The 22,495-nt window shown below is 34.0% G+C and overlaps 1 protein-coding gene and 1 pseudogene across 6 annotated transcripts in view; one reads left to right on the top strand and one right to left on the bottom strand.

Moving 5' to 3' along the window:
• Nucleotides 1-22,495, bottom strand: part of PHTF2 (putative homeodomain transcription factor 2) — a 121,450-nt gene that overhangs the window by 44,351 nt on the left and 54,604 nt on the right. For 4 of the 6 annotated variants that reach the window (XM_016145959.2, XM_016145958.2, XM_016145956.2 and 1 more), the window contains exons 3-5: nt 10,399-10,455; nt 1,347-1,416; nt 531-689 (exon numbers count right to left, since the gene is read on the bottom strand). In XM_016145959.2, the coding sequence (XP_016001445.1) occupies nt 531-689; nt 1,347-1,416; nt 10,399-10,455 (286 nt within the window). The remainder of the gene's footprint in view (nt 1-530; nt 690-1,346; nt 1,417-10,398; nt 10,456-22,495) is intronic. The other 2 variants (XM_016145957.2, XM_016145960.2) reach the window with 2 other exon arrangements.
• LOC118611161 lies at nt 10,949-11,064 on the top strand (annotated as a pseudogene).

Genomic DNA, 22,495 nt, shown 5'->3' with positions numbered 1-22,495 from the left:
TGGTGATTATGGTCCTCAGGTCCTTCAGGGTCTCAAGTCTATAAGCTAGGCATAATAACAGTACCTATACTTCACTGGGTTGTTGTGAGAATTAAATAAAAATCTATAAGAAACACAACAGTTATGGTATGCAGAATTTCAATACAGAATGATGACGATCTCTGATCACAGTGATTAAAAGAAAAAATAAAGTATAGCTGAGTCAGGAAAAATGAACCTGTATTAAAAAAAGACTGGTGAGGTACATATATGTGGGGGGTATATTTTGAAGAGACGTTTAATCTTTAAAAATTCTTAATTTGTATTTTTCTTAGCCATCTACAGATTCAAATTTTTATTAAAATATATTGAAAAAAACTGCTGTTTTCTCAAACATTTTTAATATCGAATCACTGTCTTATTAAATATTACAATAATGGTAGATCTTTATACTTGGTAGTACTATATGTTTTTTATAAAGCCTTAGTAACACTAAAAATATAATATCCTGAAAGTTAAAAGCAAAATATATTTCTATTACTTAATTATACCTTGAAGAAGATAAAGGACAAGAAGCCAGAAAAAGATGACTTTTGATGTTACTTGTAACCACCACCGGAAGAAAAAGGGGAAAAATACAACTCGAACAATTCCCTTTCTAGTCAGAGAAGTCCAAGGACTTTCAGGTTTTGCCTTAGCAAATGCAGACCCTGAGAAAAGTAAAATAAAATGACAGAGTACATTTATTATTCTTTAATTTCCTTAGAGAAAAGATTTCAACATTTGAAGAAAAACAAAACATGTACAATTTTATTTTGTACTACACTATGAATAAGAAATGTCCAATTTCGGGTAGTAGACACTTCTAAAGATATTCTTCATGCTATCATATTAACTCAGGTACTTTGAAAAAAATTTTTTAACTGAAATAACGGAATTTCTCCCACACATATTTTATAAATATAAGACAATATTCAAATATTTGTTCCAATTAGGAATTTTAAATTACCACTTTAACTCCTGAAACTAATATTACATGTCAACTATCATTTAAATTTAAAAAGATTTTTTTAAATGTTATTACTTTAATTTTTATAACCAAAACTTACAGTTTGCTAAGCAAACACAAGCTGTTTTTCTTTTGTACTTATTATTTCTTGGAATGAGCTTTAGTGGGAGAAAAACTAGTCAATGGCATCTAAATGCTTCCATTCTCTCTTACACAGTTCCTGCCTTCATTTAGGCTCACACTGCTTTTTCTTTTTTCTTTTTTTTCTTAATAAACATATATATCTAACCCATTTGGAATTCTGTTTCTTCAAGGTCAATTTCTAATTGCATTAAGCATTTATTTATTCAAGGCTCACCTCTTACAAGATCAACATCTATGAGGTCTGGTTTCACATGCGCTGTTTTCTTTGGTTTATTCCTTAAACCCTATAATATATTAAAAGTAGTATTGGTAAAAGAGTAGATCTTGAAAGTCCTCATAGCAAGAAAAAAACATTTTTTATAACTATGTATGGAGACAAATGTTAACTAGACTCATTGTGGTGATCATTTCTCAATATATTCAAATATCAAAATGTTATGTTGTACACATTAAACTAATATAATGTCTATTAAACCTTAATAAAAAAGTAGTATTGGAATTTTATGTGTGTGTATGTATGTGTGTGTATATGTACATACATATACATATTTATATATGTACACATACATACATACACAGAAGAGCAGGAAAAAATCAACTTCTAAAGATTTCAATTAAAAAAAAAAACCCTTCAAATGACACAGTGGACAAAAATATAACACATTATATATTTGTTGTAAATGGAACATAACTTATTACATAATTGTAATAAATTTTATTACTTTCCAAAAAGATAAATTTAGGAATGTGTGTAACATATGATACCTGTTTATTACTAAAGGTAAAATTTTAAAACCAAGACTATTGCTACCAAACAATTTGGATGTACAACGTGAGGTGGTCCAGGAGACTATTTTGGCCCCAGATATGCATAGGAGAGTGTTGAGGCTGGCTGAGGGAGCAGTGGCTCTGAAGGGCCCTCAAGGTGTGATGCTGGAGGCATTGCTACAGAAAGTAGTAGACCACAGAGCTGAGGACAGACAGGGATGCAGACTTCCCAGCAGATGTCAGCATGTAGGGGTGATATCAGCTGAGACCCAGAGAGGATGATGCATATCACAGGGCTGCCACTATGTTCACATGCCAACCACTAACCAGACCACAATGCCACCTAATTACTTTAGAACTTAGATGCCATGCACAGGAGGTGGAAGAGGGGGGAAAGCAGGAATGGTAAAATGAATTAGTTTAAACTCGGAATTACTAAGTTTCTGCCATTAGTGTATAGAATGGGAGTAGGGGTGAAGATCAAAATCATTGAAAAAAACTATAAAATAAATTACACTTTGTAATTTAAGAGTAGGATATTAAGAATTGGAAGAGTTTAGGCTTAACTCCTGAGGAGCCAAGTGCTAAGAGATAACACAGTGTTTAGATGATTTATTATTCATTCAATTAACCAATTAATTATGCAGTGCTTCATGTGGTCCTAATCCCAGTGACAATGGCCATCTAAATAAAAATCTGACTAAGCACTGTCTGCATCTAAAACAAAGAGGATACTATCTGAGCTCAGAATTAACTGAGATGAGATGTTTAAGCCAAAAATGTACCCTAAAATCAAGATGCCATTAACCTTTGAACTCTTGCAAATATTCTGTCCAACTGAAGTTACAAATAACCCAGAGATACAAAAGCAAAAAAGAAAGAGTCAGGGTTGAAGATAAAGCCATGAAAACTTACATACAGTTGCTACTCATACTCATAGATTCTATATTTGCAAATTCATCCACTCATTAAAATTTATTTGTACTCCAAAATCAGTACGTGCAGTGCTTCTGCCATCAGTTGCAGATATGTGCAGTGGCTGTGGCAAAAAATTTAAATCACCCCAAGGTGCATATTCCCAGCTGAGGTCAAACAAGGCAATGCTCCGCTTTCTTGTCTCAGCTCTTTTATTCTAAGTATCCTAAGTATCCTTTTCACAGTCTATTCAGTACCATGATTTTTTTTTTTGCATTTTTTGTGCTTTTCATTTTTAATTCTGTTGTTTAAAATGGCCCCAGAGCATAGTGCTGAAGTACCATCTAGCACTTCTAAGTGCAAGAAGGCTGTGATATGCCTCTGAGGAAATGTGTGTTAGATAAGCTCTGTTCAGGCTTGAGTCATCGTGTTGTTGGCCATGAGTTCAATGTAGGTGAATCAACAATGCATATTAAATAACGGGGTTTTCCACAGACACATACATAAAACAAGGCTAAGTATTGATCAGCTGACAAAAGGGTTGTGACTAGAGGCTTGCATGAATTTAACTCTGTATTTCCCCTAAGAGCAATGATCACTATTCATTAATTCAGTGTTCGAGGTGACTCTACAGAATATAACTACTAAGAATAATGAAAATCGACTATATCTGTATTTCATTTCTCATTTTAATGTCATGATAGAGTGGCTGATAGACTATAAATCATTCCTGATATTTTGCAAATTAGAAAGGTAATTCTAATAATACATACATTTAAACAAAATTTCATTAATAAAGCACTACTTAGATTTGGTATCAAGTTTATTATGAGATTTTTACCTTTATAAGTGCCAACAAATTTGAAAACAGTAATATTTTAATTTACTTGTCTTTTATATGTTCTTTTAAAAATAATTTTAAAATAACCTTCTTGCTAATATAACAAATCTAAAATTTAATTTACTGCTGTATACCTAAAATTTTAATTGAATGTTTTAAGAACTTACAGACCTTACTAGAGAAACAGTAAATTATCTTGTTTTACACTAGGCTCATTCTCTTGACTATTTTGTATGTGGCTAATTTCCTATTTATATTTCATTAAAACACTTGCTTTCCATTGTAGACTCACAGCATAATTGCCAGTTTTGATAAAACTTCCCTTTCAAGGGAGCCTATCAAAATATTTGAAGGTTTAAAAAAAATAATTGCCAGTTTTGATAAAACTTCCCTTTCGAGGTAAACTATCAAACTATTTGAGGGTTTAAAAAAATAAACGAAAAAACTAAAATTAAAAAATTTTTAAAAAGAAATCTAACATTGATGATTTTATTCACAAAAATACAAAATATTAGCACCAAGATGTAAGCATTCATAAAATCTGATTTTAATTAAGTAGATATTTTAAGTTGGAAAATTTTAAATTCATTTAGAGTAAACTACATTCGCACCAAATAACATAGCTTTCAGTACTAACTATAATTACGGAACTTTAAAAAATTTTACATGGGAGAAATAGACTTTAGTTGGTGAGTGTGCATATATAGACATTGAATTATGTTGTACACCTGAAACTTACACAATGTTATTAACCAACATTACCTTGATAACTAAAAAAGAAAATATAACAAAAAAAGTTTACGTGAACAAAAAAGAGCACTAAGTTAATTTAAAAACATGATTTTAAAAATAACTAATTTAACTAGAAAGTATAAACAATCATTAATAAAAGTCAAGGATGAAAAGCAGAAATTAAAACAGACTGTAAACTACAAAGGGATCATGCAAGAATACTATGAAAAAGTATATAATACCAAATTTAATAACCTAGAAGAAATGGACCAGTACTTGGGAAAATATAACCTTCTCAGACTGAATCCAGAAGATCTGGAAAATCTAAATAGCCCTATCAGCAGTATGGAAACTCAAACAATCATTATAAACCTACCAAAAAGTAAAAGTCCAGGACCAGATGGCTTCACCAGGGAATTCTACCAAACATTCAAAGAAGATCTAATACCTCTTCTCCTTAAACTCTTTCAAAAACTTGAAGAAAAGGGAATACTTTCCAACTCATTTTAGGAGGCCAATATTACCCTGATACCAAAACCTGGTAAAGATAACACAAAAAAAGAAAACTACAGACCAATATCTCATAAACACAGATGCAAAAATCCTAAATAAGATACTAGTGAACTGAAGACAGCAACATACCAAAAAGATTATACGCCACGATCAAGTGGGTTTCATCCCAGGGGCACAGGGATGGTTCAACATATGCAAATTGATTAATGTGATACACCACATATACAAATTAAAAAATAAGAATCATGTGATCATATCAATAGATGCAGAAAAAGCCTTCGACAAGATACAGCATCCATTTATGATCAAAACACTTCACAAAATTGGTATACTTAATGGTGAAAAACTAAAAATTTTCCCTCTAAGATCAGGAACAGACAAGGCTGTCCACTATCACCACTGTTATTCAATGTAACATTGGAGGTCCTAGCCAGTGCAATCATGCAAGAGAAAGATACAAAAGGCATCCAAATAGGAAACGAAGAAGTCAAACTGTCACTATTTGCGGATGACAGGATTCTCTAGATAGAAAACTCTAAAGACTCCACAAGAACACTACTAGAAACAATAAGCAAATACAGTAAAGTCTCTGGATACAAAATCAACATTCAAAAATCCATAGCGTTCCTATAATAATGAAGTGTCAGCAAAAGAAGTGGAAAAAATAATTCTTTTTTCAATTGCAACAAAAAACATAAAATACCTAGGAGTAAATTTAACGAAGAGTGAAGGACCCATATAATAAAAACGACAAGACCCTATTAAAAGAAATTGAAGAAGATACAAAGAAATGGAAAGATATTCCGTGTTCTTGGACTGGAAGAATCAACATAGTTAAAATGACCTTATTACCTAAAGCATTATACGGATTTAATGCAATCCCCCTCAAAATCTCATCTGCATTTTTTAAAGAAATAGAACAAAAAATCATCAGATTTGTTTGGAAGCACAAAAGACCCCAAATTGCCAAAACCATCCTTAGAAAAAAGAACGAGACTGGAGGCCATCACTTTGCCCGACTTCAAATTGTACCACAAAGCGACAGTAATCAAACCGGCATGGTATTGGCAGAAAAACAGACACACAGACCAGTGGAACAGAATTGAGAGTCCAAAAGTAAACCCATATTGGTATGAACAAATAATTTTTGACAAAAATGTCAAAAACATACAGTGGAGAAAGGAACGCCTCTTCAATAAATGGTGCTGGGAAAATTGGAAAGCCACCTGCAAAAGAATGAAAGTGTTGTCTATCACCACACACCAAAATTAACTCAAAATGGATTAAGGACCTGAATATAAGACCCGAAACAATAAAATGCATAGAAGAAAACATAAGAACTAAGCTCAAGGACCTTGGACTTAAAGAGGATTTTATGACTTTGACCTTAAACGCAAGGGAAGTAAAAGCTAAAATAAATGAATGGGACTGCATCAAACTAAAAAGCTTCTGCACCGCAAAAGAAACCATCAACAAGGTAAAGAGACAACCGTCTGAAAGGGAAAATATATCTGCAAGCAACGCCTCTGAAAAGGGCCTAATATCCAAAATATACAAAGAACTCATTTGACACAATAACACCAAAAAAGAAATTATCCAATCAAAAAATGGGCAGAGGACCCGAACAGACACTTCTCTCTAGACGACATACAAATGGCCAGCAAATATATTAGGGAAATGCAAATCAAAACCACAAGGAGATACCATCTCACACCTGTTAGAATGGCTATGATCAACAGAATAAGTAATAACAAATGTTGGGGAGGATGCGGAGAAAAAGGAACTGCTGGTGGGACTGCAAATTGGTACAGCCACTATGGAAAACAGTATGGAGGTTCCTCAGAAAACTAAGAATTGATCTACCATATGATCGATCCAGCAATCCCTCTACTGGGCATTTACCCCGAAGACTTGAAAACCCACATCTGAAAAAATATTTGCATACCAATGATCATAGCAACACTATTCACAGTGGCCAGGACATGGAAGCAACTGAAGTGTCCCACAATAGATGACTGGATAAAGAAGCTGTGGTACATATATACAATAGAATATTACTAATCCATAAGAAGAGATGAAATATTACCATTTGCGACAATCTGAATAGACCTGGAGATAATCATGCTAAGCGAAATAAGCCAGACAGAAAAAGTTGAAAATCACGGTATCACTTACATGTGGGATATAAACCTGAAAGCGATGAATATATAAGAACAAACAAACAGAAACTCATGGACATTGACAATAGACTAGTGGTTACCAAAGGGTTGGCAGGAGGTGGGAGGGTAGACGGGGTAAAGGGGGTCAAATATGTAGTGACAGAAAGAAATCTAGCTATGGGAGGTGTATATATACGCCTTACTGCTAAAGTATACAGCAGAAACATTTTGGATTTCGTTTACCAATGTCGCCATAAAAAAAATAATTAATTTATAAAAAGTAGAAACAATCAAGTACTATGAATACACTTTATCTCTAAGAATTCAAATAATATATTTTTTACTGACTGTACATTTAAATTCCTAAATTCCTCAATTTCAACGACACAAATAGTATGAAGTTTTGAATTGAAAGAAATTATAAATACACAGATAATGTTGAGCCAAAAAGCTTAAAGTGGCTGTTTAAGTTTAGAAAATATTTCTGTTCAATGATCCAGACTTCCTGTGCATGGAACTATTATAACACTTAGACTCCATTAAAGAATGTAACCATCAGTTTCACTTTCTCAACATACTGTTTAGTTCTCCCATTCCTTTTTTTCCTCTATCATAAATTTAAAGCACAGTTCTTTTCACTGAAGCTTTAAAACTCTTGTAGGATTAAAACAGAGGGAAATTCCACATTTAATTTTAAATTTGGGTCACAATGATCAGAAAATAAAAATTTTCAGTTATAATTTTTAAAATGCTAATAATTTTAAATAATAATTTTCAACTTAACGAAAGATTTAAATAATGCTCTAGCAATATAAGCTCCGGGCCTTTAATTAAAAAAAAAAAAAAAAAAAAAAACATTTCCCAGAAATATAGTTTCATGGGTTTCTTTGATTTCTTTAGTTGTTGCTAACTGCTTTGACAGATAATGAGCCAACTGATAACACAGAAGGGTGAATTCAATACATTTGGTATAGTGTGCTTTATGCAACTAGTACAATGTTTTTGTTTTTTCTACATCAAATGTTAACATTAATACACCAGTTATGCACTTGTCTACTTTCCTCAGAATAAATGCAAAATTACTTTACACTATAAATAGATCTCTAGAATGTTTAGCAAGAATGGTTTTAGGCTTGTCGCAAATTGACACTTTTAATTTAAAAAAAAAGTAAGTTTTAATTCTTCAATTAGTATTACAAAGTGTTATCTTTAAAGGCAGACATATTTCAGAAACAAGTTACAGGTCTTAGCCTCCCTAAATTCATCCAGTCAGTGCACCGGGTAATGATTAATATAATCCTTCCTTACCGTAGCCACTATTTAGGCACTAAAACAGTTATTTTTAAAATGAGGAAATTACATAGATAAATGTAGCAATTTGTGATGAATGGCTTAAAATTTTAAAAAAGCATACATATATTTTAAGGTTTTTAAATTAAAAAAAAAAATCCAAATGTGTCAACTGGTAACACGACCTCTCAAAGTACTTAATATTCCCTGTCCAACAAGTTAAAGGCTATCAAAAATAAAAGATTTTAAGGCATCTTACTAGACCTCTCTGCTGCTCTTTATTTGCTTGACTATTCCAACTCTTCACAACACGCTGTTGTCCCATGGATCTCTCCTCTTTCCTACTTCACTTACATCTTTTCCTTTACCTATCCATTAAATACTGATGTTTCCCAAAATTCTATTCACAGTTTTCTTCTTTCATCATTCAATGTAAATCTACTCACTCCTATAGTTGTATCTATATAATGTGTAGAATATATAATGCAGATAACACACACACACACACACACACACACACACACACACACACACACACACACTCTTTATATTGTGAGGACTCCTAAACATCTCACCCAAGTACTACCCTGGGTATTTCTAAAAAAGAACTCTTTATCTACTCTTCTAATTTCTCATCATACTTAATGCTGTTTGAGTAAAGTTGTTAAAATGTAAATTTAATCAGGTAACTTTTTCTGCTTAAAATCCTTCAATGTCTCTCTCATTGTTTTTCCAGATTTGTCTAGACTCTTGGGTAAGGCAGTCAAGGCCCTTTACGATCTGACTTTCATTTTCATTTCTTGTTTTACTCCTAACCACCTTAATCTCCTTCCTCCATCCAACCTATTACCAATCAAACATCTTCTTGAGGAGTCATGCTCCTTCTTTTATGTATAATTTCATATGCTCTTCAATCTGGAATGCTTTCTTCATTCTCCCTAATGTCTCTCAAACTTAGCTCATGAGTCATTTCCTTTGTGAAATCTTTCCCAACCTCACCAAGGCTGCTTCTCCCTGTACTTCCCCAAAGAAACCTATACATCCCTCTCTTAAATGGATTAGTCTCATTTGTAATTATGTATCTCATCTACAAAATTATAATCTATTTCATTTCTTGCCTCCTGTGATTTAATCCTACATTTAACACACAGTAGGTACTTACTGAAAACAGTTTAAAGATTAAAACTAACAAATGGCAAAGAATCTTACTCTTCCTTACAGATGACTAAGTTATCTAAACACAGATTTTTAAATAACTAGAGACATTAGTTTTTAATCTAATGTAAAACCTTTCTGAACAAAACAGAAAATGTCAAGCAACTAAAGTAACATTCTCTGGGCTCACATTAAATTTAGCTCGTGCAGAAACACACTGATTAGTATAATCTATGCAAATTAAAAATATAAATCTTATCAAAAAGTGATTGCTGAGAAACAATAAATTTAGTTTAAAAATAGTTTTCATGCTAGCAAGGTAGCCTATGAGAATGTTTCAGCATAAGTGATTATATGTTCCAGAAGAAACTATCTACCGCAAAAACATTTAAACTAATGCTTTATTTTCCTGAATTCTTTTTTTAAATGACCACTTTTTCAGCAACTTTATTTGTGCCCAAGTCATTCTGTTAGTAGCACCAAAAAGCAAATCTCAATTAAGCAGAGAAACATTTGCACAGGACCACTCAGGCAGGAAAAAATCCTGAAACACTTACCAGTTTAATAAACTGTACAGAACAATGACAGCATCAAAAGGGAGGAAAAGCAAACTAGAAGTATAAGGTGACAAGTAAAAGGGGAAAAGAGCTGACAAAAAATAATCATTAAAAATTAAATTTTAAAAGAAAAGAAAGATACCAGAAACCAAAGAAAAAAAAACAGAGGTAACAACACAGAACTATGCCATCAGAAAAGAGTCTATCTTCTTTAAAGTCTGATTAGAATAAAAACAATTTATATCTTAAAAGCATGTAGAAAGGTATTAAATAAAATGTGGTAAATAATCAATTTATAGAACTATATTTCAGAATATACAAAATAAAACTAATTACCTTGATTTCTCTTTGTTCAACAGATTTTTCCCATATTTGTTGATCATATGCTCCAATCTATGAAAACAAATAAAAGATAACACTACATTAAATGATCATCGTGAGTACACGTCCAATAGGTATAACTCTTCTTGCATTACTAGCAACTCAGCAATAATTCAGCACAGATTAGCATCAGCTCTGTCTCACACTTCTGTGATAAGTGCTGCAGCAGTTCTCAAAGTATGGTTTTAGGACCAGCAGTTTCAGCATCACCTAGGAACTTATTAGAAAAGAAATGTAAACTCTCTAGCCTTACCCCAGAGTTTCTGAATCAGAAATAGGGGTGTGGCACCCAATTTTTAAAAATTCCTCTAGAGATTCTGATACATTACTAAAGTTAAAAAGCCACTGTCTTATGGAATCTTTTATTTTAAATAAATATAATTGCTACATTTCTGAGACATTCAAGAAAAAACTTCCGGACGTGGTTCCATAGTGTAGCGATTAACACGTCTGCTTTACATGCAGAAGGTCCTGGGTTCACGCCCCAGTGGAGCCATGGTCCTTGATCTACGGCCATGCCACCTTGAACAAGCCTGATGTCTGATCTCAGAAGCTAAGCAGGGTTGGGCCTGATTAGTACTTGGGTGGAAGACCACCTAGGAAGACCAGGTGCTGCAGGCATAAATAAATAAAATAAAATAATTAATTTAAAAAAACAAAAACACGCAACACTCCCAAGTGATAAATTCTTTATGGAGTTATTTTTAAAGAAAAAAAAATACCAATATTCTACAGGATTAAAAACTGATAAACACATAGACCACAATTAACACTTGAATTAAGGTTTAAATTGAAAATAAAGTCATAAAAGCAATCAAAGATATAGGGAAATCATCAAGAAGTACAATCCCTTGTTGTTTCTATGCCTATTACTCTTAGATGCTAGAAAGTTCTCTAAACTATACATCTTTCCTTGGGCAAAATGAACAAACCATTTTTTCTGTTCTTCCCCATGTTCTCTACTATTAGCTCCTATTGTCTCCAGTTTACACTAAATTCTCTATATCCAACAGGTCATTGAAATGGGTCAATGGTCTACAGTTTTAAGAATTTTCATTATTAGCATTAACAGAAAATTAGAATCCTAAGAAATTAAAATTACTCCAGATAATTATAATTAAAAGACGAGAGACAGAGACCAGACATAGGCAGATATATTATAAGAAAATTTCAGGAAAATATTTCTTGAGTCACAATATCATTCTATCCCACAGATGTTTTATTTCTTAAAATCTTATTTTGAGAACTGAGAAACTGAGATAATGAGAATGGTTTAAAGGTAGATGTGAAGGAAGTAGAATAAAATGATTTATCAAATGCTTCTATAAAGAGCCCCTCATTTCTATTACTCTCTCTTACACATTATTAATTCATATTAATTTCTTTGGTCCTTTAAATCCTGCTTTATTTTTCATCTCTTCTCTCTCTTTTCTTATTGTACATAATATACCCTGCAGATTAAAATCTTGTAACAAACACATAGATCAACTCACGCAGACTGAACAACTCACTTATATGTAACTACGACTACCATTGGTCTCCATATAGCAGGATTAAGAAGCCCTAGGTAAGCATTGACCAATTAGTCAGGCCTAATGGTACAGCTGCCTTGCAGCTACTATTTGCTCCTGATCCTCTTAAATTCTGAATTCAATCAATCATTTTCCTTAAAGGCAAAATAGAAGTATGAGGACACATATTCCGCAGGAGTAATTCTGCTTTAACTTGATTAATTCAGAATGACTAGGCTTAATTCAACCAAAATTTATTTTATTATTTTTATTAGATTTATTAGGGTGACGTTGGTTAATACAATTATATAATTTTCGGTGTGCATTATAATTTGTCATCTATATATTCTATTGTATGATTACTACCTAAAGTCCAATTTCCTCCAGCTACCATATATTTGATCTCCTTTGACTTAACCCTCCCCCAAATCCCGTATATTTGACCCCCTTTACCCTTTCTACCTTGTCTGTTTTCCTACACCCCCTACCTTCTGGTAACCACCAGTCCATTGTCCAAGTCCCTGAGTCTCTGTCCTGTTCATTTGTTGCTTTTTAGGTTTATAACCTACATGAAAGTGATACCGTGATTTTCAACTTTTTCTGTCTGGCTTATTTCGCTTAGCATGATTATCTCCAGGTCTATTCAGATTGTCGCAAATGGTAATATTTCATCTCTTCTTATGGATTAGTAATATTCTATTGTATATATGTACCACAGCTTCTTTATCCAGTCATCTATTGTGGGACACTTCAGTTGCTTCCATGTCCTGGCCACTGTGAATAGTGTTGCTATGATCATTGGTATGCAAATATTTTTTCAGATGTGGGTTTTCAAGTCTTCGGGGTAAATGCCCAGTAGAGGGATTGCTGGATCGATCATATGGTAGATCAATTCTTAGTTTTCTGAGGAACCTCCATACTGTTTTCCATAGTGGCTGTACCAATTTGCAGTCCCACCAGCAGTTCCTTTTTCTCCGCATCCTCCCCAACATTTGTTATTACTTATTCTGTTGATCATAGCCATTCTAACAGGTGTGAGATGGTATCTCCTTGTGGTTTTGATTTGCATTTCCCTAATAGCTAGCGATATTGAACATCTTTTCGTATATTTGCTGTCCATTGTATGTCGTCTAGGGAGAAGTGTCTGTTCGGGTCCTCTGCCCATTTTTTGATTGGATAATTTCTTTTTTGGTGTTATTGTGTCAAATGAGTTCTTTGTATATTTTGGATATTAGGCCCTTTTCAGAGGTGTTGCTTGCAGATATATTTTCCCTTTCAGACGGTTGTCTCTTTACCTTGTTGATGGTTTCTTTTGCGGTGCAGAAGCTTTTTAGTTTGATGCAGTCCCATTCATTTATTTTAGCTTTTACTTCCCTTGCGTTTAAGGTCAAAGTCATAAAATCCTCTTTAAGTCCAAGGTCCTTGAGCTTAGTTCTTATGTTTTCTTCTATGCATTTTATTGTTTCGGGTCTTATATTCAGGTCCTTAATCCATTTTGAGTTAATTTTGGTGTGTGGTGATAGACAACACTTTCATTCTTTTGCAGGTGGCTTTCCAATTTTCCCAGCACCATTTATTGAAGAGGCGTTCCTTTCTCCACTGTATGTTTTTGACATTTTTGTCAAAAATTATTTGTTCATACCAATATGGGTTTACTTTTGGACTCTCAATTCTGTTCCACTGGTCTGTGTGTCTGTTTTTCTGCCAATACCATGCCGGTTTGATTACTGTCGCTTTGTGGTACAATTTGAAGTCGGGCAAAGTGATGGCCTCCAGTCTCGTTCTTTTTTCTAAGGATGGTTTTGGCAATTTGGGGTCTTTTGTGCTTCCAAACAAATCTGATGATTTTTTGTTCTATTTCTTTAAAAAATGCAGATGAGATTTTGAAGGGGATTACATTAAATCCGTATAATGCTTTAGGTAATAAGGTCATTTTAACTATGTTGATTCTTCCAGTCCAAGAACACGGAATATCTTTCCATTTCTTTGTATCTTCTTCAATTTCTTTTAATAGGGTCTTGTCGTTTTTATTATATGGGTCCTTCACTCTTCGTTAAATTTACTCCTAGGTATTTTATGTTTTTTGTTGCAATTGAAAAAAGAATTATTTTTTCCACTTCTTTTGCTGACACTTCATTATTATAGGAACGCTATGGATTTTTGAATGTTGATTTTGTATCCAGAGACTTTACTGTATTTGCTTATTGTTTCTAGTAGTGTTCTTGTGGAGTCTTTAGAGTTTTCTATCTAGAGAATCCTGTCATCCGCAAATAGTGACAGTTTGACTTCTTCATTTCCTATTTGGATGCCTTTTGTATCTTTCTCTTGCATGATTGCACTGGCTAGGACCTCCAATGTTACATTGAATAACAGTGGTGATAGTGGACAGCCTTGTCTGTTCCTGATCTTAGAGGGAAAATTTTTAGTTTTTCACCATTAAGTATATGTTGGCTGAGGGTTTGTCATATATGGCCTTTATTATGTTAAGGTACTTTCCTTCTATACCAATTTTGTGAAGTGTTTTGATCATAAATGGATGCTGTATCTTGTCGAAGGCTTTTTCTGCATCTATTGATATGATCACATGATTCTTATTTTTTAATTTGTATATGTGGTGTATCACATTAATCAATTTGCATACGTTGAACCATCCCTGTGCCCCTGGGATGAAACCCACTTGATCGTGGCGTATAATCTTTTTGGTATGTTGCTGTCTTCAGTTCACTAGTATCTTATTTAGGATTTTTGCATCTGTGTTTATGAGATATTGGTCTGTAGTTTTCTTTTTTTGTGTTATCTTTACCAGGTTTTGGTATCAGGGTAATATTGGCCTCCTAAAATGAGTTGGAAAGTATTGCCTCTTCTTCGAGTTTTTGGAAGAGTTTAAGGAGAAGAGGTATTAGATCTTCTTTGAATGTTTGGTAGAATTCCCTGGTGAAGCCATCTGGTCCTGGACTTTTACTTTTTGGTAGGTTTATAATGATTGTTTGAGTTTCCATACTGCTGATAGGGCTATTTAGATTTTCCAGATCTTGATTCGGTCTAGGAAGGTTGTATTTTTCTAAGTACTGGTCCATTTCTTCTAGGTTATTAAATTTGGTGTTATATACTTCTTCATAGTATTCTTGCATGATCCCTTTGTATTTCTTTGATGTCAGTCATAATTTCCCCTTTTATCCCTGATTTTATTTATTTGTATCCCTTCTCTTTTTTCTTTTGTGAGTCTAGCCAGTGGTTTGTCAATTTTATTAGCCTTCTCAAAGAATAATTTATATTTTCTTTTTTTTGTTTTCCATTTCATTTATTTCAGGTCTAATTTTGACGATTTCTTTCCTTCTGCTGACTTAGGCCTCATTTGTTCTTCCTTTTCCGGTTTTTTAAGATGAAGCATTAGGTTGTTTATTTGGGCTCGTTCTTGTTTTTTGGAGATAGGCCTGTAATGATATGATCTTTCCTCTTATGATCGCTTTTGCCATGCCCCAAAAGTTTTGACATGTTGTACTATTCATGTCATTCGTTTCTATGTATCTCTTGATCTTCCTTTTTATTTCTTCTCGGATCCAGTTATTCTTCAGTAGTATGTTCTTTAATCTCCATTTATTTGTGGCTCTTTCCCCTTTCTTTTTACAGTTAATCTCTAGTTTCAAAGCATTATGGTCAGAGAATGACTGGTATGATATCAACACTCTTATATTTGTTGAGTCTATTTCTGTGTCCCAGTATGTGGTCGATTCTTGAGAATATTCCACGTGCACTAAAGAATGTATAAGCAGCTTTTCTGCAATGGAATGTTCTATATATGTCAATTATGTTCAGTTGGTCTAATGTGTCATTTAAGGGTGTTATTTCCTTATTGATTTTCTGTTTGGATGATCTGTCCATATCCGACAGTGGGGTATTTAGGTCCCCTACTACAATAATGTTTTGGTCTGTTTCTCCCTTTTGTTCTGTTAGTAATTGCTTTGTATATTTTGGGGATACCTGATTGGGAGCATAGATATTAGTAAGTTTTATATCTTTTCAGTGCCAGATTCCCTTTATCACTATGAAGTGTCCCTCAGTATCTTTCTTTACCTTTCTTACTTTGAAGTCTATTTTGTCTGATATTAGTATCACTACTCCTGCTTTTCTCTGAATGCCGTTTGCTTGAAACATCATCTCCACCCTTTCACTTTGAGTCTATATTTGTCAATGGAGCTGAGATGTGCCTCCCGGAGACAGCATATGGTTGCATTTTGTTTTCTGATCCATTCCTGAAACTCTGTGCCTTTTTATTGGTGAGTTCGGTCCATTTACATTTAGGGTGATTATTGAAATATGAGGTCTTATAGCCATTTTATCTTTTGCTTGTTGGTAGTTTGTGTTTCCCTTGCTTCCTTGTTATTATGTTTCCGTTTTCTTTATTTTGGTTGTTTTTTTTGGGGGGGGGTTGCTTCTGGTTCTTCTTGTTTTATTTTACATACTTCAGTTCTGAATCTTTGGTGTGTGATTACCATTACAAATATGAAAAGAATAGTTATTTATATACAGTCATCCATTTTCTTCTGCATGTGCCTTATATCTCCTTTCCCCTTTGCAAATCTGGATCTTTGAATCCTCCCCTTTTCAGTATTGTTATCTCTATCTGTCCCTATGTATGCTGAACATTCGTCACTATCTTGCTGTAGTAATACTCTTCTTATTATTTAAACTTATAATGCCCTGTTCTTAGTAAGGGTTGCACTGCTCTGCTTCTATCTGCCTGACAGTTACTTAACTCCTAATTATGGGTTTTTTTTTTTTTTTGGTCTTGTTATTTTGTTTTAGGTGAGCTGACCCCTTTCAGTATTCCCTGTAGTGCAGGCCTTGTAGTGGAGAATTTCCTCAATTTTTGTATGTCTGGAAATGTCTTAATTTCTCCTTCATATCTAAAGGAGAGCTTAGCTGGATATATTATTCTAGGCTGGTAGTTCCTTTCACTTAATAGTTTAAATATTTGATTCCATTCCTTTGTGGCTTGTAAGGTTTGTGCTGAGAGGTCCAATGATAATCTCACGGGTTTTCTTTTTAAGTTACTGCCTTCCTTTCCCTGGCTTCCCTGAGAATTCTTTGTCATTGATTTTTGATAATTTTAATAGAATGTGTCTTGGTGAAGGCCTTTTTGGGTCGAGATAATTGGGTGTTCTGTTGACTTCTTGAATTCCAAGCTGCAGATCATTCCTTAGATTCAGAAAATTTTCGTCTATTATTTGTCTAAAACTGCTTTCTAGTCCCTGCTCCTTTTCCTTACCTTTGGTAATGCCCATTATTCTTATGTTTCCTCTACTGATGGTATCTACTAGTTCTTGTATTTCGCTTTCATTATTTTTTATTCTTTGGTTTCTCTCTTCTTCCGATTTATTTCTAGATTTCTGTCTTCAATATCACTGATCGTTTCCTCCATTTGGTCGACTCTATTATCCAAGCTTCCTATTTCATTTTTCAACTCTTGCAGTGTTCTTCATCTCCAGAAGTTCTATTTGGTTCTTTTTGAGGGTTTCCACCTCCATGTTCTGCTCATCTAGTTGTTTTTACAATTCCTGAAATTGTTGATTTGAGTTATTTCGGATCTCATTGCGTTTGTTCCAAAGTACCATCCTGAATTCTGTCATTTAAGTTGCATATTTCTATGTCTGTAAGCTTATTTTCTGGAGATTTTTCTCTTTCTTTCTGAGATACCTTGTTGCCTTGGTTGCTCATGATGTTTAATGGACTATTTTTCCACCTGGGCATTAATGGAAGTATATTCTGCTGTTTTTTTCCGGAAGATTTATTATATAAAGGTCTCTCTTTAGCCTACTGAAAAGAAGGTGTTTTTCTTTTGGTTTCCAGTAGGTGGCACCTACAGCTTTTAGATCTCTGCTTTATATAGCCTAAATATCTTTATTTTCTTGTAGGCATTTAATCACACTTGCTAGTCTCAGTTTCAGTCCCTGTCAGTGTTAGCAACAGTCTCGGCAGATTCATCCTGTATCTTCAATGTGTCTGCCAATCCTATATGGATCTCTTACCATGCTCCCCATAATGACAAGAACAATTCTAAGTTTCCGTCCTATAGGTTTATTGTTGATTACTGTGAACCTTACCACTCCTGAAAGAACATCTAGCCAACTACTTCAACTAAGACTGAAAACGTAAGATGCAAATGTCTTAATTACCATATTCTCCATCTTGCATTTGTTTTCTTATCTAATTTATTTTTTTTCCTATCTTTATAAATGAACTTTGAGCCATTACAGAGGTTTAAGATTGATAGAAAAAAAAAAATAAGTAAGGGTACATCTTGAAAGTGAAAAAAAATTAAAAGAATAAAAATGAGAAGAAATTGAGATACTATAATTTAGTAACACAAACTGTATTAAACTTCAACCAAATGAATACACTAGATCAGCGGTCCCCAACCTTTTTGGCACCAGGGACAGGTGCTCCTAAGAGTATCTCATGATCTGAGGTGGAGCTGAGGTGGTGATGATCTGAGGTGGAGCTGAGGCAGTGATGCTAGCACTGGGGAGCGGCTACAAATACAAATGAAGCTTCGTTTGCTCGCCTACCCACCACTATGTGGCCCGATTCGTAACAGGCCATGGACAGGTACATATCTGTGGCCCAGGGGTTGAGGACCCCTGCTCTAGATGCTTTCTGATGTACTGAAGACTGTTATATGCTACATTAAATATATATGTAAATATATACAGCAAACATTTAGAAGGATACTTGAAAACAATGAATGGTGATTATCTCCAAGAAGTATAGATGAGAACAGCACTTTTTCTTTCTGCTTCGTAATCATTAATGCTATATTACACCCCCGCTCCCCTAACAATGGATATATACTACTTTTATACTGCAGGATTCTAACCCAGGTCTGGTGACTCCAAAGTTATTTGAACTAGTTATCTTAGAAAATAATATGTTTCTGTTATTGAACAGTTTCTTTACAGGGAATCATCTACCCCCATCTATCTTCCTATACATTGAGATAAACAAAATTGGGAAAGGGAAAAGGAGGAGAGGATAGGGAGAGGGAGATGAAAGAGGGAGAATTCAGGGATACAGAGGGAGGGTGAGGATTATAGAGAAAAAGATTGTCTAGGTATGTGCCAGTTAGCTCTAGCTTCTAAGGAAAAAAAAAAAAAGCGTTTGTTAATGAAAATGATGGTATCAAAAGTATGAATGTTAAAACCTAGATAATTAGATGGCGAAATGGGAAACAATTAGCACTTAGGAATTCCAGAAAAGTAGCTCTGAAAAATAATTTGAAAAGCTAGTCTTAGGCAATCTGATTATCCCTTAGGTCATCACACTCAGAAAAGCACTGGCTCAGATATCAAAAGGCTAAAGAGAAGGTGTCTTGCTTCAGAAAGGCAGTTATCAACAGTTTAATTAGCGTAAGTGCTTAGATAAAAGATTGAGTTCACAAATAAATATAAACAGGGCAAATGGAGGCACAGATTTGCACATATATTTTAAGTACTTAATTTCCTTAACTAACGAATAAACATACAATAATACTATGTCAACGTCTTAATTTTTCCTAGTGCTAGCATGCTCACAGTTTCATTTTTTGGAATCTCATTTGAGAAGTTCTGAAAAGCAAGCTATTAATCCTCACAAACATCAAATTTAATTCAAAAAGTTAACAGAGTCCAAATCATTTCCTAGCTTGGCTCATCCCATTCACCAAACTTCAGAGGCCAATCACATAACAAAACAAATGTCCTCTACCTGTATTAGCAAGAGTATGTCTGTTAAAAGAATGACAAGAATACCCTCAGGCAAGAGGTTAAAGAATATCTTGAGACTAATTCTCCTTTAAAAAAAAGAAAAAAGTAAAAGAGATGCCTGTGTTCTTGGTGACCCTTTTCATTTCTAGGTTGATAGTAAATATATTCTACAATTTTTGTAACTATTTTTTTGCACACACATCACCAATTATAAGATCCTAATAGGCAAAGATCACGTTGCCTTTACAGCTATGGCAAGCCCCATATTTTAATAATGATTTAACAGCTGTATGAGCAAATATAATTCATTTTTATCTTTGAGTCTTTTTATAAAAGTAAAAGTTATCAATCAGAATACACCCTTTGTTATATTTGGAGTGTTATTTTTTAATCTTTTGTTTTCCCCACTGCCTTAGTTGATCAGTTCTTAATGTTTGCTGACAGGGGTAGCAAAAAAAGACCCTGGGCTGGGAAAGGGAACTGGATTTTCATCCTGCCTTCACTATGACTAAACTTGGTATCCTGGGCAAGTTCTTTGACAACTGAGCCTCGGTAAAATGGGGACGACACCTACTTCACAATCTGGAATGTAAAAAGACTGTGTCTGGTATGTAGTCAGTCCTCCTTTTAAATATTAGTTCTTTCCTACCTTGGAAAATCTTAATCTCTCTAGGCTCAATCACCTCATTTTTAAATTGATAAGTTAAACTATATTTAAATTAATTTATGATGACACACTCACTAATGATGATATGGCCATAATTTGTTAATGTTTCAATATACAGAGAGTAAAGATTCAATGTACTGCAATCGCCATCAAAATCTCATCGGTATTTTTTAAAGAAATAGAATAAAAAATCATTAGATCTGTATGGAAGCACAAAAGACCCCGAAATGCCAAAGTCATCCTGAGAAAAAAGAACAAGGCTAGAGGCATAACTCTGTCTGACTTCAAATTAAACTACAAAGCAACAGTAATCAAAACGGCATGGTATTGGCAGAAAAATAGACACACAGACCAGTGGAACAGAATCAAGAGTCCAGAAGTAAACCCATAGCAGTATGGGCAAATTTTTGACAAAAAAAACCCAAAAACATACAGTGGAGAAAGGAATGCCTCTTCAATAAATGGTGCTGGGAACTGGAAAGTCACTTGCCAAAGAATGAAGTTAGACTTATCTATCACCGCACACCAAAATTAGCTCAAAATGGATCAAAGACCTGAATATAAGACCCGAAACAATAAAATGCATAGAAGAAAACATAAGAACTAAGCTCAAGGACCTTGGACTTAAAGAGGATTTTATGACTTTGACCTTAAACGCAAGGGAAGTAAAAGCTAAAATAAATGAATGGGACTGCATCAAACTAAAAAGCTTCTGCACCGCAAAAGAAACCATCAACAAGGTAAAGAGACAACCGTCTGAAAGGGAAAATATATCTGCAAGCAACGCCTCTGAAAAGGGCCTAATATCCAAAATATACAAAGAACTCATTTGACACAATAACACCAAAAAAGAAATTATCCAATCAAAAAATGGGCAGAGGACCCGAACAGACACTTCTCCCTAGACGACATACAATGGACAGCAAATATACGAAAAGATGTTCAATATCGCTAGCTATTAAGGAAATGCAAATCAAAACCACAAGGAGATACCATCTCACACCTGTTAGAATGGCTATGATCAACAGAATAAGTAATAACAAATGTTGGGGAGGATGTGGAGAAAAAGGAACTGCTGGTGGGACTGCAAATTGGTACAGCCACTATGGAAAACAGTATGGAGGTTCCTCAGAAAACTAAGAATTGATCTACCATATGATCCAGCAATCCCTCTACTGGGCATTTACCCCGAAGACTTGAAAATCCATATCCAAAAAGAGATATGCATACCAATGATCATAGCAGCATTATTCACAGTGTCCTACAATAGATGGTTGAACAAAGAAGCTGTGGTACATATATACAATGGAAACAATGGAAGTGTCCTACAATAGATGGAAGCGACCGAAGTGTCCTACAATAGATGACTGAATAAAGAAGCTGTGGTACATATATAAAATAAAATATCACTCAGCCAGAAGAGATGAAATACTGCCATATACAACAACATGGATGGACCTCGAGATAATCACGTTAAGCGAAATACGCCAGAAAGAAAAAGTTGAAAATCACATGATATCACTTATATGTGAGATATAAATCTAAAAGCAACAAATGAGCAGGACAAACAAACAGAGACTCATGGACATGGACTATAGACTAGTGGTTACCAGAGGGTAGCAGGGTAGGAGAGGATGGGGTAGGTAGATGGTTAAAGGGGGTCAAATATAGGGGGGGAGGGGTAGGGTTAAGTGGGTAAAGGGATATGATAGCTGAAGGAAACTGGACTTTGGGTGACGGACACACAATAGAATATATAGATGTCCAATTATGACATACACCTGAAAATTATGTAACTGTATTAATCAATGTTACCCCAATAAACTTAATTTAAAATAAAATAAAATAAAATGTTATTTAAATTAAAAAAAAAAGATTCAATGTACTATGAAAAAAAAAAAAAGAACCAATAAGGATAGCTAGAAATGTTCGGCAAAAGAAACAAAGATGAAAACAAAAATAATCATGTGGAGATAAATGTGTTTCTCTTAATTTATAACCAATGTAATACTTTGTAAGAAATGTTAATCGTTTATAAATGAAAATAGAGGTGTCAACACCCCAAATCTCATTTTCCCAGACACCTACACTTTCATTCTTACAATGACCTATCTATAAATTTGATAAAAAAG

Source organism: Rousettus aegyptiacus, unplaced genomic scaffold, assembly GCF_014176215.1.
Source record: "Rousettus aegyptiacus isolate mRouAeg1 unplaced genomic scaffold, mRouAeg1.p scaffold_m13_p_13, whole genome shotgun sequence".
Classification (NCBI taxonomy): Eukaryota; Metazoa; Chordata; class Mammalia; order Chiroptera; family Pteropodidae; genus Rousettus; species Rousettus aegyptiacus.
Note: the sequence above shows the minus strand (reverse complement) of the source record. Positions and strands in the feature narration are given on the sequence as shown.